Below are 15,980 nucleotides of genomic sequence, written 5' to 3' on the forward strand. Positions count from 1 at the left end.
AGCCTTTTACACACCTGTACCAGGAGTGCCAATAAATTTGGAGGGCTTTGTATGTTGCTATGACAAAGGCCAAAAACAGCTTTTCACTGTTGGATAGTATAAAACGTTTATTGTTGGCATGTACAAAAATTGATTTACGAAATTAAAAGCAGACAATCTTTATGGATGATACAAGATTTCTTTTTAATTGAAATATGTGCCCTAAAGTCCTGCGTGCTCTGCAGCTTATGAGACCATCAGAAGCGCACACGCACCTTCCATGAGTAGTTTGTAAGAACTTTGTCCTTTTTCTTCACAATGCAAGTGTACGTGCCTTCGTTGATGGCATTGGCCACTATGGTGATATGGTCTTCTTTCAAGGAGATGTAGTTTGGGTGAGAGTGCTCCAGCAGCTCCCCATCTTTGTACCAGCTGAAACAGGAGTCAAGCTTCAGACACTGTTCAGGTACTGTTTCATCACTGCAGCTGAGACAACTGATAACACGTCACAGATACTTACTATACGTTGCCTTTCTTTGAAGCGATTTTCTTCCCACAGCGAAAAGTTAGCTTCTTGCCCTCGATGACCAGCTTGTGTTTCGTCCTTGGTGGAGTCGGCGTGGGGGCTGCAGTGGGGAAAGGGAATTCTGTAACAAGAAGAAATGCAATAGTAGGAAAACAATGAAATTTATGGAAAAATCCAAAAGAAATTCATTTTATTTTTTATTTTTAATAAGAAAAGCTAACAGAATATTTTCATAGTGCTTTGCAAAAGTATTCAAACCTCCTAAACTTAAACACAATTTGTCACATCACAACCACAAACTCCAGTATATTTAATGGGATTTCATTCGACAGATCAATACAATGTAGAGCATAACTGTGAAATGGACATCAACCATAAATAGTTTTCAGCATGGTTTACAAAGAAAAATCTGAAATGTTTTCCGTTGATTTAGATTCTATTATATTATTATTATTATGCAGTTACAACAGCAAGTCTTTTAGGATCTAGAGATTGATGTTTTTAGCCGTTTTTCTTTGCAAAATGGAATGGATTAAGGGGATTTGTAAATCAATTTTCAAATATTGTCCTTGACTCTTTATTAAATTTATGGCCCAGACCTTGACTGGGCCATTTTAACACAAATATTGGTTGATCTACACTACACCATTGTAGCTCTGGCCATATGTTTGATGTCATGGCCATGTAGTAAGGTGAACCTCTATCCAAAGTTTCAAGTCTTTAGCAGCCTCTCAGATTTTTGTCCGTGTTGTCCTCAATTTAGCTCGATCCACCAAAAACATTTCTTCAACTTCACAAATATGTGGACTTTTGTGTTGGTCTATCACATAAAATTTCAATTATATACATTAAGGTCTGTGATTGTAAGGTGACACAGGTTGAAGAAGTTCAGAGTGTATTTTTATCTGTATCCTTCATAATATCAAGGTATAACATTGGACCTCATATTATAAAAAAACTTAATGATCCAACCCTCATCTGAGAGAGTGATGCTGACCTGTTGGGGATGTGGCTATCGTCTCATCTCCCACCTGGTTTCTGACAAACACAACAGAGCTGCTGGTGATCAGCTCTTAGACTGCTTAAGAACCTCTTATTCTCGTTAATGCCGCAAAAATCCCAATTGACCCTGTGCGTCTCTAACCCTCAAGCCACAGTCTGAAATTCCAGCGGTTTGGAGTGACTCTGGAATTTTCCACAGCCATACAGTGTCTCCGAAATCTACAATGAAGAACAGATTCCTGTAGACCAGGAATCATATTCTCGTGCCTGTCTCTGAACTGTCCCCTGTTGCTGACAAAATCCTTGGGAAAGTCAAAAAATGCAAGGGCTGTGATAGTTTAGAGAGGCCATTTCCTGTTGTGCATCCCACAATAAAACCTAAAGAGATACTCAGATTGCTGATGTGTTGGACTTTATGCAAAGCAGTGCTCTTTGGGCAGCAGCCAACAGGTACCAACTTACTGGGCCTCCTGGGAAAGACTCCCCCATTGCAGAAATACTATTTAATCTCCTCTTAAATCAGGCACTTAAAACTTCAGCTCTGTGAGGTTGGACCTGTTGGCTCCAGCTGTTCCATTGGCAAACGGTTCACAGCAGCTCCTTACGCTCTGAAAGCTTTCCTTTTTTTCTCCCTGGACTGCTGCTGCTGCTTTCTGCTGCCTTACCGTAACAGAAGTCACAGCTGGAGGGGCAGTGCCGCTGCATCAGCCTGCGCTTGCTGTCGCAATAGCCTTTCCGAGCCCAAGCAGGACAGATAAATAACCGGTCCAAACATCCTGGAAGAGGGAGTGGTGGATTTAGAAGAAGCGAGACTAGACAGCAATTCCCAGTCAGCAGCAAAAATAAACTGGATCCCCAATCTAATTTTTGCATGCCAACAAAAATGACTCGCTGTAATACACGCTAATGATGACTCATGAGTTTATGCAGTGTGCATTATTGCCACGTTGGCTGTCAGTGTGGAAGACAAACACTGTGGTCTACTTTCCAGTTGGTTCAGACCCAAACATGTGTCATTGCATATTATACAGCTGGTTTTTAACATGTTTATCAGGGTGTAATTCTTTTAATTCCAGGATCAGAATTCAAAATGTTTCAGCTTTGTAGCATTCTTGGATTAAATTTATCAGTTTGTTAATGTTCTTTCCTTTTTTGACCTACAGTCCCAGCAGATATTTGGGCTAATAAGTGGTTACCATCCATAATGACAGCTGACTTGGCATTTGGAGCTATGGATCCCTGGATTTGACAGTACTGGGATCTTATTGATGTTTTAAATGGCAGTTGATTAAGTGTTGTAAAGGATGTAAGTGAAACAAGGTGAACGATGTTATGACAAAACCCATTATCTTTTTAACTTGTGGGGAATCCAAGATATCTGCAAAGCTCTGAGACTACCTGGCACTACTTGGTAACCAGTTATTTCTTCTAATGCCAAAGATCTTTCATGTTGTTCGATCCCAGAATGATAACCGCAAGTCCTGCTTAGGCTCAAATTATTACAAACCTCCAAAATGCACCAATGTTCTTTAAAACAAACTGTAATACTGTGTTCTGACCATGTATCTTGGTATATACACAAAAAAGAAAAATGTATAAAATGATCTGACCTGCTAAAATTTAGAAGTAATTCAAGTGTATGTTCCGTAGTATATTATACTTTTTTTTTTTGTTCTGCTCCTTATGAAGTAGCATAAGTAAATCGCTGATGTTAGCTGGTTAATTAGTCAGGCTATCTGCTCTTTTATCTAGCCTGCTGTCCGGTGCTTTACAAATATACTGTTAACAGTATGCTAGTAGTAGTTTTAAAACACCCTTGCCTCAACATGAGTGATAAGTGGTAATTTTTCTTTTTTTTCTTTTATTCTATTATTACTATTTGTTTTTGCACATTTACCTTGTTCTTCTTTGATTGCACATTTTTTCATAACTATTTGCACCCTACTTGTGTGTTACTAAGAGCTGCTGTAACAAGTAAATTTCTCGAGTGTGAGATCAATGAAGTCTATCGTATCTTATCTTATCTGTAGTTTCCATACTATGACTGTGTAAACATGTTCAAATGGCAAAGTTTGTCTTTTATGTAACAGGAAAGTGAATGCCTAGAATTAACAGAAATGCTAAGTTTTAGCTATCTTGCCATGTATGCCAGTGTATTGAAAAGCATGAGTTATGTGGCTCAGAAAGTGAGAAAATAAAAGGGATTTTGTTGATAATCCTGATAAGTCCTGTGACATTTTTGATGTATGTGTCAATTTAGATGCGCTTCAGTCCTGATACGAATCTTGTGAATGCGATTATTTGAGTATGTATTGAGATCAATTGTTTGGGATTCTGACGTACTCAATTGCGTCAGTTCTTAGTACGTCATTATTGCCTTTAGGTCAATGTTTTTTTTTCCATTAAGAGATCAGTTGATGGCCAGGTTAGGATGTTTCAAAGCTCTATGTCCCCAAGACCTCAAACAATTATCCACTTTATTCAGAGAGTAGATCATGCTGTCAGTTTCCCTTTCAGTTGCAAGCATCTTGCATGCCGAGGTGAGTTAAGTGTCTGGATGCCTCTGTTGCAGGGATGCACATGTGCGGTATACATAGGGTGTGAGATCTGCAGCGCTAATGTCGTGAAATTTTTCAACAAGTCCAAGAATGCATGGCAGCCTAGTGTAGCTGGTGATCGTGCTACAATGTTAAATGCATAGTAAGGCAATTTAGTGACGTCATATTTCATAGCATCATGTCTTCAAAGACCATTGAAACGAAAAGGCAGACACACAGTACCATAAACATAAAAAAGGAGGTGTCAAATTTGAAAGATCTTTGTTTCTTTTAACAGGCTATGTGTAGATTTAACTAGTATTAATAACTGGTGCGTCTCTGCAATTCTGCCAAAACTCTTCAAGTTAATTAGACAGTTTTTCATTTTTGCAGCTGAATAAATGGTTCATCTAGCATCAGGATCATGCTAACATCAGTTAAACAAGCTGATATTAGCTGCCCTGGCAGCTAGCCGGCAGTCAGTTGTTTAACAGACATGAAGCTTGAAACGTGCCAGCTGCAGTTCTAAAACAGAGTTACTCTAATAATAAAGATAGATGGCGCTCTTATAGTTTCTACACCATGACTTTGTGCTTTTCATGACAGGAATTCAATAAGTCTGATTAGTCTTCCTTGTAAGTGAAAAAGGTTGTTGTAGCCTTTTTTCAGCCAAATGTTTAGGAGTAGCAAAAACAGGTGGTGAAGGGACAGCAATGCCTTGATCTATGCTTTGAACAACCAGGCCTCGCCGGCACTTTTTCTGGCATCTAAATGAAAGGACAAAATCATTAAAGTGGCATAACAGAACATTTATACCCAATTTGAAATGGCTTTCTAAAGCCTTACTATATCTTACCAGCCCATGCTTAGTTCTGACAGGGATCTTGCAAACCTGAGAACTAAAAACATACCATAGAGACGGTGCAAGCCCCAGACCTCATCCTGCGTGATTCGCTTGCGTCCTGTCAGAGTAGCATTCAAGTGCATTATAGCATTAGGGTCCATAGAGTGCATGAGTCCGAGGACATGGCCGATTTCATGAGTTGCCACATGGACGATATCTGTCAGCCAAACCCCTGTAACAAGAATATAATTGCTATTGTCATTTATGTAATTAATTATCTGTGGTTACCAAAACAAAAATTCCTGCCTTTCTTCCAGCTGAAGCGCATGTCTCCCAGAATCCAGTATTCATGGTCATCAAAGTGGATCTCACCCGTTGGCGGGAAGAATGCGTGAGCCAATTCTCCTGTGATGCCGTCAAAACAATGGTGCAGGTAGGACTGCCAGCAGTCTGTGTGGTTGACCAGGTAGAATCCTGCCAAAAGAGGAGAGAAGCTCTCATCCCATTATTTCTGCTTTCTGTAGACTACAGTTGGAAAAAGATGAATTACTGAAGACAGAAAGCTCTTTGCAGAGGCTTCACCCTGCATGATGACAACCATGCCTCTCCCTGTCACTAACAATTTATGCCTGCCTCTCGAATGTAATCCCAGATGGATGGATAAAGTATAATTCACACTGTTTTGCCATGGAAGTTGTCAAGCATTTAGAGGTTTTTTTTCAGAATTATAAATCGTACTGAATATAGGCTTTGTACTACAGTACAGCATAACTATTTAAGAAAAAGAAACAGCAAAGCAAAGAATTCTGGACCTAAGAGCCAAGCAACATCTGTTAAAGACTAATACAGCTGTATGCAGGCAGGGATAGCGAGCACCCACCAATCTTAATGTCTGCCTCCTCGTCAGCTGGCACCTCTCTGAATGAGAACGGGGAGACATCACTCCACAGGCCAAAAGCCCTGGCAATGCCTCGACGTGTGTCGCTGGCATTTATCAGGTTTGTTGGAAAAGACAGCAACCTGTTGGGAAGCATTGTGCTGTTAGTTCTGTTCTCTGTGCACATTCCTTTCTGCAGAATCGGCCAAAACACAGCGGCTACTGTTCAGTCACACACAAATTCCAACAAGCACTGCTGAGTACAGCTCCATTACTTCAGGTTCTTGTCTATCTCAGCCAGGGCTAGATCTGTGCTGGGGCTATTAATGGCGATGACGTATTAATCAGATTGTCTGTAGTTAGCTTAGGGTTTTTTCAATGACTACAGTGAAACTCAGTATTACTTTCTCAAATTCAGTCTCATTGAAGAGTTTATGTGATGACTGACAACTCCAGAGGAAGTAAATATGAAAACCTTAGTGAAAGTTTTCAGAGCAGCTAGAGCATCTTAGAATCCAAATGTGCCCCTTTTCCACTGGCTTGTTTCAGGCGGCTCCACTCGGTCTCGCTCTACTCGGTACGGTATCTGTTGTGTTTCCACTGACCCACTGATAGCTGGAGCTATGGCAGCTGAAGCTCCACCTCCAGCTGTCAGTGAAGTGTGTTGGAGTACGTTAGTCTGTGACATTGTCACAGACTGCGTAAAACGCTAAATAAATAATTAAACAGAAAATAAAACATAAAGAAATACAAATAATGTTTGAATTATTGTATATGCAGGAATGTCTTATATATTTTATTTTCATGTATAAAATGATCTACTGGGATAATTATCTATAACATAGCCCGGCCAGAATTAAAATAAGGCTCAGGGGTTCTGATGTGGGGGGGATGTGGCAGGAGAAGTGGACAGGAGAGACGCTGCTGTCTGGATGGTGAAGCTCCAAAGTATGCCTGACAAAGTAGCAATTTTGGGCTTTATGAAGAAGTTTTCATCTCAGCCATGGCAATAATGAGGACAAGACAAGGACAAGCACAAAACAACAAACTTTTGACCGCAGTGAAGTTTGTTTTAGGTTATTTATTGGATATTCATGCTTCGCGGATTCAGCAGAGACTTCCTCCCATTTGATCCGATGAAGGTAGCTGCTCTTTGCAACAACCGTCAATAAATTTCCGAACCAAACATGCTATTTCATGACGGTGTGACCCTGATGTTGGTGCTTTGCTTCAAGTAAATTTGTATTTCTACAGTACAAGCTGCAGGCTGCAATAAACTGTAGTGTTGTGGTACTCGAGACTAGTGTTGAGACCACATTATTGACGTCTAGGTCTGTCTCAGTCTTGACTACATTTATACTTTGTTTTGTCTCAGTCTCAGATGTGCTGGTCTCAGGATATTTTTCTCAAAACAGTCAAGACACATATTTGGTCTTGCCTGACAACAGACAACTTTTTTTTTTTTACTGCATCAGGATGCGACACTCATGGCTGTATTCAAATGCAACCAATAAAGTTTTTACTTTATTGGTCACCTGTTAAAGAAAAAACAAAGGCTTCCACCTCCACTCCCTCTGCCTGCAGCTAATGCTAAGTTTGTTATCCTTGCCTGCATGTATGCACCCTGCAATCATCTGGTTTGTCTGTTTACCTTGTTACCAGCTTGTCAGATTTATTGGACGTTTAGCAGCATGTAGTTGAGAGTTTCCCTGCAAGTCTGGGTTTATATAAATGCTGTGGCAGTGCACCTGACTGAGGAAGGCGCACAGATGGTTAGTTTGCTAGTGAGCTGATTACAGCAATGGTCTTGCATACTGTGTCATATTAGTTTAGTCATGGACTTGGTCTCCCTCTGCTTTGGCCTTGGTGTCATCTCCCTCAAAGTCTTAGTCTTGGTATGCTCTTGTATTGGTTTGGTCTCAGGTTAGGAGGTCTTGAATACAACATTACTTCATTGTGGGAAAAGTGTGTGAATAAATACTTATAAGTTAGCTTGAACTTGTCCCATTTGAGCTGCTCTGGAGTCAGGGTGTATCGCTTGTTCCTGGACAGGTGGAGGACTTGTGAGCGGGCCTCTTTGCGGATCCCGATGAGCAACATGGTGGTGTGAGCTTCTTCCTTGGACAAAGCAAAAACCTTTAATGTTTCACCTTACAGAACTGTACAGAACAGTGAGCACCTCTAACTTCATTCTGTATTAAAGGAAAAGTTCTGAAATTTAAAGTAATGTCCTGTGTAAAGGTTATAAGATGTTAGTATCTTATCTGCAGCAGATAACTCTTTTTGCATATTCATATAGTATAATTAAAAGTAGTTGTTCCTAGAGGCTGGTCCTAGATGGACAAAGACCAAAGTGGACTACGAACCACTACAGTCTCAAAAAACATCATTAAGTGGTTTATGTGATCACTACTTAAGAACCTTTTAACTGTCATAACTTTGCTTCGGACAGTTATTTACAGATAAGCCGATTATTTACACAGGAAATGGAGGTATGTGGTGGTGCGCAACCAACAGCCTTCCTGCATGAAGCATGGTAAGAAAGAGAAAAGGAACAGCATCTCCAATCAGAATAACTGCCTGATATAAAAGTAAGGTGGTGTATATAGGAAAAATGTTAAAGTGGCTTATATCAAACATTTATTGTGACAGGAAATACTTTGCATGTTCAATTCTCAGTAAGTGGCTCATAATAAAAGATCACACCTCTATTTCCTACGCAAATAATAATCAATATCATTAACCCTTTAAGCAGCTATTGCTAAACAATGTTTATGGCTCTGATGAAAGCTGTTTTCATATCTGTTGTGTATGACTTTCAATAATTTTCATGCAAAATCATTTTTAAAAAAGGCAACTAAGGCATTTACCAACTGTAAACACATATTAAGTGTGAGCCTTTCGCCGTCTGTTGTGGCCAATGCCTCATTGGGGGTGAGTTACATAAGCTCCAAATAATACCATCTGGATTTTAAATTCTTTCATAGATTTCAAAGGCTGTATTTTGTTGCTTTGTTTTGTAGTGATTTCAGAAATATTCTCCGGCTGAAGTCACATTATGGTTTTCATGAGTGGAAACATTTGATAATAATCATTGCACATAACAATCCAGCTTCCTTACATCATACAAAACCGTGAATGTTTGTTAATTAGGCACTTTAAATTACCCTTAGGAGTGAGAGAGCATGCATGGATGGTTGCTCTGTGTGTTTCTGTGATACCATTGTATGAACAGGCAGCCTGTCCAGGGTGTACCACACTTCTCACCCATTGACTGCTGGAGATAGGCTTCAGCTCCCTCACAACCCTACAGGGCTTAAGTCAGTATGAGAAGTGGATGTAATAATAAAATGGAGAGGAACATGCTAGAATAAATTTTGTGTTGCCTCAAACTGTGTTGTAGACTATATTGTTGAAAGTATTGGACCATACCTCCATATCATTAATTCATTTGTTCCAGCCACTATAAAATGCACCTTTGCATGCAGACTGCTTCAACAAACATCTGTGAAAGAACAGATCGCTCTCGAAGCTCACTGAATTCCAGCTTGGTAACATGATAGGATACTGCTTGTGCAATAACCTCCTAACTAAATATTCCACAGTCAATTCTTAGTGGTATTATAGCGAAGTGGAAGTTATTGGGAATGACAGCAACTGAGTCATGACGTGGTAGGCCACTTAAAATCACAAAGCGGGGTCAGCACATGCCAAGGCCCATAGTGCCTATAGTCAGTATCTATACATCTCTGAACTTTATTTGCCCATCAAGATTAGCTGAAAAACATGGCATAAACAGCTTGATGGAATGGGTTTCCATGGCAGAGCAGCTGCAACCGAACCTTACATCACCAAGTACAATGCAAAGAGTTGGATGGAGCGGTGTGAAGCACAACACCACTGGACTCCTAGAGCAGTGAAGACGTGCTTTTGAGTGACAAATCATGCTCTGTGTCAGGCAATCTCATGAACAGGTCTGGGCTTGGCAGTTGCCAGGACTTCATTATGTCAAGTGTGAGTGAGATACTGGTCTCGACAATAACTTAAACAAATCTTACATTTATGGGCTTAATTTGATATCATTATGTATGACTCCATTTAACTTTATATTGATCCAGAAGAATCAGATGTTGATCAAATTGTACTGGTGACTTTTAAACTGACATTTTTCTAGATCCCCCTCCCCAAACTTTTTGCTGCACACTGCTGTTGATCTGGCCAAAAGTTGCTTACCAGTTATATTTAGGTTGAATTAAGTGTGATTGCTTCAGTATGACCAGCAACAATCTAACAACATCAGACATGTTCATCCAAAAACTTTGCCCTATGCAACTTTTTCTGTAGCTGTACTTTCTGTGGTAACATGGTTAAGCTAGATAGCAAATAAAAACATAGTGCACCCTTTACTTGCATTCCACACCTTATCCTCTGGATCCTGTTCCTGATTTGCCTAGTCCAGAGGAATATATCACTTCCTTTCCAAAATAGTGAAACAGGGACAGGCCAATTTTGCTGTGGAACTCGATAATGTCTCTCACTCGAATTGAAAGAATGCTCTTTTTCTTCTGAATTACATCCACAAGATGCTCTGCTGACCTGGGCTGACACACTGCAGTCATGCACTCAGTAACTTACGAGGTGTTTGATGTATTCAGGCCAGCACAGCTCTCTCCCTCTCTCCATGTGCCATGTTACTGCACATCAACACTCCCGCTTTGGCTTAAATTAAGATAAATTGGGGAACCGTGAGGACTGAAGCAGGCACTCTCTAGACTAAACCTTGAAGCCATGAGTGAGCTGGCTGACCAAAACATGAGGGGAGACGTCTATGAGGATTTTGGAGGGAGTCTGGAATAGTTTAGACTCAAAATGCTAAACAAGGGAACAAGGGATTATGATTTTCATTCCTCATGTCAGACACACAGAAGATTCTTTTTTTCAGCAAATGCTGCATTTTGGATATAATTGAAAACACTGTTTGTTGCACTTTTCCTCAGCACTATGCACATAGAGTTCCTTGCAAGTATTTGACTTTTTTTCACATTTTGTCATGTTACCACCACAAACTTCAATATTTTCGACTGGGAACAGACTTTATGGGATAGACTAACACAAACCAGTACATAATTGTAAAGTCAAAGGATACATTGTTCTTAAAATCTTCATTCTTTCGTCTTCTATACCGCTTATTCCATAGTGGGTCACGGGGAGGTGTTGTCTATCTCCAGCAGTCTGCAGGGTACATTCTGGCCTGGTCCCCAGTAACACAGAGGGACAAACAACCAAGCACACACTCATTCACACCTAAGGTCAATTTAGAGAGACCAATTAACCTAACAGTCATGCTTTTGGATTGTGAGAGGAAGCCGGAGTACCTGGAGAGAACCCACGGATGCACCGGGAGAACATGCAAACTCCATGGAGAAAGACCCCCGGCCGGGAGTCGAATCCAGGACCTTCTTCCTGCAAGGCAACAGTGCTACCAACTGTGCCACCGTGCAACTCGTTCTTAAAATGTTTCATAACAAAAAATCTGAAAAGTGTGGTATTTGTTTGTATTAACCTCCCTTTAACCTAATACCCCGAAATAAAATTTAGGGCAACAAATTGCCTTTATGGAACAACTCCAAACCTACCAATAGCAAAAAATATCTAGACTTTGTTGAAGAGTGGCAAGCAGAAGGTCACAGCTGAATAAAAGCAAAAGGAAGTCCTGTTCGTAGTTTGCCACAAGCAAGGAAAGGGACACAGAAAACAAATGAAATAACCTTTTGAACCACATAAAAAATGCTGTCTGAGGTAGAGCACTAGCACTTTACATTAACCTGAGCACACCATCCCCACAGTGAAACATGGTGGGGGCAGCATCATGCTGTGGGGATGATTTTTCTTCTGTAAGGACAGGGAAGCTGGTTAGAGTTTGTAGAAAAATGGAGAAAAAATTGGTTAGAGGCTTTAAAAGTCTTAAGACTGGGGTGGAGGTTCACTTAGCAACTCGGATCATGCAGCCAAGGCACTCAGAGGAATGGTTTAGATTGAAGCACATTTATGTGTAGAATGTTCTAGTCAAAGGCCATACTAAACCTCATTGAGAATATGTGGCAAGACTTAAAAGATTATTGTTCACAGATGCTCTACATCCAACCTGACTAAGGTAAAACAAAATGGACAAAAGGTAGAGGAAAAAACATGGTTTTCAAAAAAGAGTAATTCATCTATGGGGGCTGAATATATATGCACACCGTACTTGTCATATTTTTGTCTGTAAAAAGAATTTGAAAACCAGGAGTCATTTTTTCATTCTATATCAGTTTTGCACTACTCTGTGTTGGTCAATCTCAGAACATCTCAGTATAATACAATAAATTTAGAGGTTGTAATTGGGAAAAGAATTATGAAAAATAACTTTAAGAGGTATGAATAGTTTTGCAAGACACTGTAGTCCAAATCTTTAACACATGCTGGATTTATACTGCAGTCTAATCTAATACAGTTAATGCAGTAGTCCTGGCAAAGGATTACTGTGTGGCAAAGGAAATGACACAAAGCTACCCCTCAGGCTCTGGATCACAGTGGGTGGCTGCAAGAAGTGAAGTAATGAGGAGGGGAACACATTTTTCCTATTCACCGAAGACATTACCTTACAAGGATCCACTTTGTTGCGGAAACCAATTCTGGTATTCATATAATTTCAACTGGACTGAACTTTAACTGGATCTGATGTCCATGACAATAATTAAGTGATTCCGTCCTTGGTAATGATGAGGCTGAACAGTTGATCCCGTTTAGTCTTTCATAATGTTTAGGAATGACTATACAGGAAGAGGCAAGATACTAGATACTATCCAGTATCTTTGAAATTCCACTTAAGATATCCCATATAGAGAGATTTGTTAATTTTCAAATACAATGGATATCCAGCACTCAATAAAACGGGTTGAAATCTTTTTAAAGGTCTATTTTTCCTAAAAAGTATCACTGACTATCTAAGTTTCACATTAAGTTTCACAATTCCTAAAGATTCACGATTATATTAGGAAACAATGTCAGAAATAATTCACTATCTTGGACACTGGAAAGACAGGATATGTCTCTCATGGGACGACAGAATGAATTTAAAAGGCAGTCTGCCCCTCAGTTTAATGGACGACTGTAGCTCTGAGTCCCACAGGTCACCAAGTGGTCACAGCATACCTCTAACCTCCAGGAGGGAAACGCGGTGGTTAGATGCATCCCTGCGAACAGAAGGCTGAGCAGCGCAGCGGCCAGCAGAGGAGCGGAACACCAGTCACCGCTGCGTAAACCTCCGGCAGTCCAGCAGCTCACCATGGTTGCAGCAGTGTCACACTTTGGGGAGAAATAGCCTCTCTGCGATGAAAGTTCAACCATCAATCCCCGTCAGTGCTACTTGTCGGCCATTGCGTGCAACTTTGCGTAGCTTCTGTCACTCTGTGCGGGAGCGCAGTCCAGCCTGCGGACCGCGTAATGAAAAGTGCACACTGCACATCAGCTCTGCACGGCTCCCTTCCGCTCAGCACGCCTGCCAGCGGGCTGGATTCACGTTTCTGTAGCCGGGGCAGAAGGTCAGTGTCGAGACGATCTAATGAAAACCAAACGCGCTGTCCGTCGCACTACTGCTTCCAACCACAAGACCTCACTTAAAGCACTATCAGATGGGTAGCTCCGCTTTTTTCTTTACTGTTTATGTAATGCTGCTGAAGGGAAAAAAAAAAACTGCTCATGCACAGACATCTGGGCAAAGGAGAAAAGACCAAGAGCGTTGAAAGAATTTTAAAGTACAGGAAGCCTGGAGACCCCTCGTCTTCACCTGTCATTAGAACACGCTATTATTTACATCATTCATATGATTCTTTGGGCCACACATGTAGTAAATGGGTTCGATTTGGCCATCACAGGTAGTATATTGATTTGATTTGGCCATCACAGGTAGTATATTGATTTGATTTGGCCATCACAGGTAGTATATTGATTTGATTTGGCCATCACAGGTAGTATATTGATTTGATTTGGCCATCACGGGTAGTATATTGATTTGATTTGGCCATCACAGGTAGTATATTGATTTGATTTGGCCATCACGGGTAGTATATTGATTTGATTTGGCCATCACAGGTAGTATATTGATTTGATTTGGCCATCACGGGTAGTATATTGATTTGATTTGGCCATCACAGGTAGTATATTGATTTGATTTGGCCATCACGGGTAGTATATTGATTTGATTTGGCCATCACAGGTAGTATATTAATTTGATTTGGCCATCACAGGTAGTATATTGATTTGATTTGGCCATCACAGGTAGTATATTGATTTGATTTGGCCATCACAGGTAGTATATTGATTTGATTTGGCCATCACAGGTAGTATATTGATTTGATTTGGCCATCACAGGTAGTATATTGATTTGATTTGGCCATCACGGGTAGTATATTGATTTGATTTGGCCATCACGGGTAGTATATTGATTTGATTTGGCCATCACAGGTAGTATATTGATTTGATTTGGCCATCACGGGTAGTATATTGATTTGATTTGGCCATCACGGGTAGTATATTGATTTGATTTGGCCATCACGGGTAGTATATTGATTTGATTTGGCCATCACAGGTAGTATATTGATTTGATTTGGCCATCACAGGTAGTATATTGATTTGATTTGGCCATCACAGGTAGTATATTGATTTGATTTGGCCATCACAGGTAGTATATTGATTTGATTTGGCCATCACAGGTAGTATATTGATTTGATTTGGCCATCACAGGTAGTATATTGATTTGATTTGGCCATCACAGGTAGTATATTGATTTGATTTGGCCATCACAGGCAGTATATTGATTTGATTTGGCCATCACAGGTAGTATATTGATTTGATTTGGCCATCACAGGCAGTATATTGATTTGATTTGGCCATCACGGGTAGTATATTGATTTGATTTGGCCATCACAGGTAGTATATTGATTTGATTTGGCCATCACAGGTAGTATATTGGCTTCCTATGTGCATCACATGTTTCTTATTTCTCACATGAGCATCATACATACTTTTTGAATTTTTGCATGGTCCTCAGATATAATTTGTGGTTTTTACATGGACATCACAGGTAGTTTATTGGTTACCTATGTGCATGACTTGTGTTTTTTATTTCACATGAGCATTATACTTAGGCTACTTGTTGAATGTTTGCATGGTTGTCACATAATTTGTGGATTTCACATGGACATCACATGTAATGGGTTACACGTCAGCATCACATGTAACTTGTGGGTTTTACATGGGCATTGCATGCAGTTTAGGGGTTTCCTATGTGCATCACATATAGTTTTTTTATTTCACATAAGCATCATACTTAAGTTTTTTTATGTTTGCATGGTCATCAAATATAATTTGTGGGTTTCACATGGACATGGCATGTATTTTATGGGTTTTACATAGACATAATATATAATCCCGTGGGTCTTTTATACATTATACCACAAATCAAAACCATAACTATTTCACATATTCGACATGTATTGTTCATTAAACTTCACATGTGGTTAATCCCAGCTGCACATTTGCCTTGCAGCAAGAAGGTTCTGGGTTCGACTCCCGGCTGAGGGTCTTTCTGCATGGAGGTTGCATGTTCTCCCCGTGCATGAGTGGGTTCTCTCAGGATACTCTGGCTTCCTCCTGCAATCCAAATACATTTTTTTAGGTTAATTGGTCTCTCTTGATTGCCCTTAGTTGTGCATTGTTGTTCTGTATGTCTCTGTGTTGGCCTGCGATGGTCTGGCGACCTGTCCAGGGTGTACCCCGCCTCCCGCCCAGAGACTGCTGGAGATTGACACCAGCTCTCCCGCGACCCACTATGGAAGAAGCGGTATAGAATATGACTGACTGAGGTTACTCACATTCAAATCTACTCAAATTAAAGTGGAATTTATCTAAGTAAACGAAGAAAAAGATTTCTCACAAAATATTTGACGGAGGTTTTGATTCCATGTTATCTACGACAATAATCGATTGCTTGACTATATCATAATTTGGGAATGATGACATTGACCTCTGTTATCAAATCCTGTCACACAGCTGTTTGACTGTAGAAACAGACTGCCCGCAGAGTTATAATGGCACACAATCAATTTGAATTGCAAAATTGGGATTTCTAAATTAAATGTCATAACGTAAGCAAGCATGCATCCTGACATCTCA

General features: G+C 40.2%; 1 protein-coding gene across 3 annotated transcripts; it reads right to left on the reverse strand.

Annotated features, from left to right (window-relative positions):
- Positions 1-79: 79 nt before the first annotated feature.
- mmp23ba (matrix metallopeptidase 23ba) lies at positions 80-13,474 on the reverse strand. Of its 3 annotated transcripts, none has more exons than XM_047361885.1 (8): positions 12,960-13,474; positions 7,747-7,883; positions 5,769-5,908; positions 5,195-5,362; positions 4,956-5,120; positions 2,173-2,283; positions 500-605; positions 80-411 (listed from the first exon to the last, which is right to left on the reverse strand). In XM_047361885.1, the coding sequence occupies exons 1-8, from the start codon at positions 13,152-13,154 to the stop codon at positions 237-239; spliced, it is 1,197 nt and encodes a 398-aa protein (XP_047217841.1). In that variant the 5' UTR covers positions 13,155-13,474; the 3' UTR covers positions 80-236. The 3 variants fall into 3 exon arrangements, with proteins under 3 accessions (XP_047217841.1, XP_047217780.1, XP_047217910.1); XM_047361824.1 differs by having other exon boundaries at positions 500-626; positions 12,960-13,462; XM_047361954.1 differs by having other exon boundaries at positions 500-626; positions 7,747-7,879; positions 12,960-13,082.
- Positions 13,475-15,980: the final 2,506 nt, after the last annotated feature.

Source organism: Girardinichthys multiradiatus, chromosome 1 (genome assembly GCF_021462225.1).
Source record: "Girardinichthys multiradiatus isolate DD_20200921_A chromosome 1, DD_fGirMul_XY1, whole genome shotgun sequence".
Lineage (NCBI taxonomy): Eukaryota > Metazoa > Chordata > Actinopteri > Cyprinodontiformes > Goodeidae > Girardinichthys > Girardinichthys multiradiatus.

Bases quoted from the DNA above. Each gene is read 5' to 3' on its own strand.
- mmp23ba (XM_047361824.1), bottom strand. From the start codon at position 13,154: ATGGTTGAACTTTCATCGCAGAGAGGCTATTTCTCCCCAAAGTGTGAC. The intron at 5,121-5,194 runs GCAGGAATTTTT...TTCTTGTTACAG, and splicing joins GCGCTTCAGCTGGAAGAAAG to GGGTTTGGCTGACAGATATC. The intron at 2,284-4,955 runs GTATGTTTTTAG...TCCCTCTTCCAG, and splicing joins GGGCTTGCACCGTCTCTATG to GATGTTTGGACCGGTTATTT.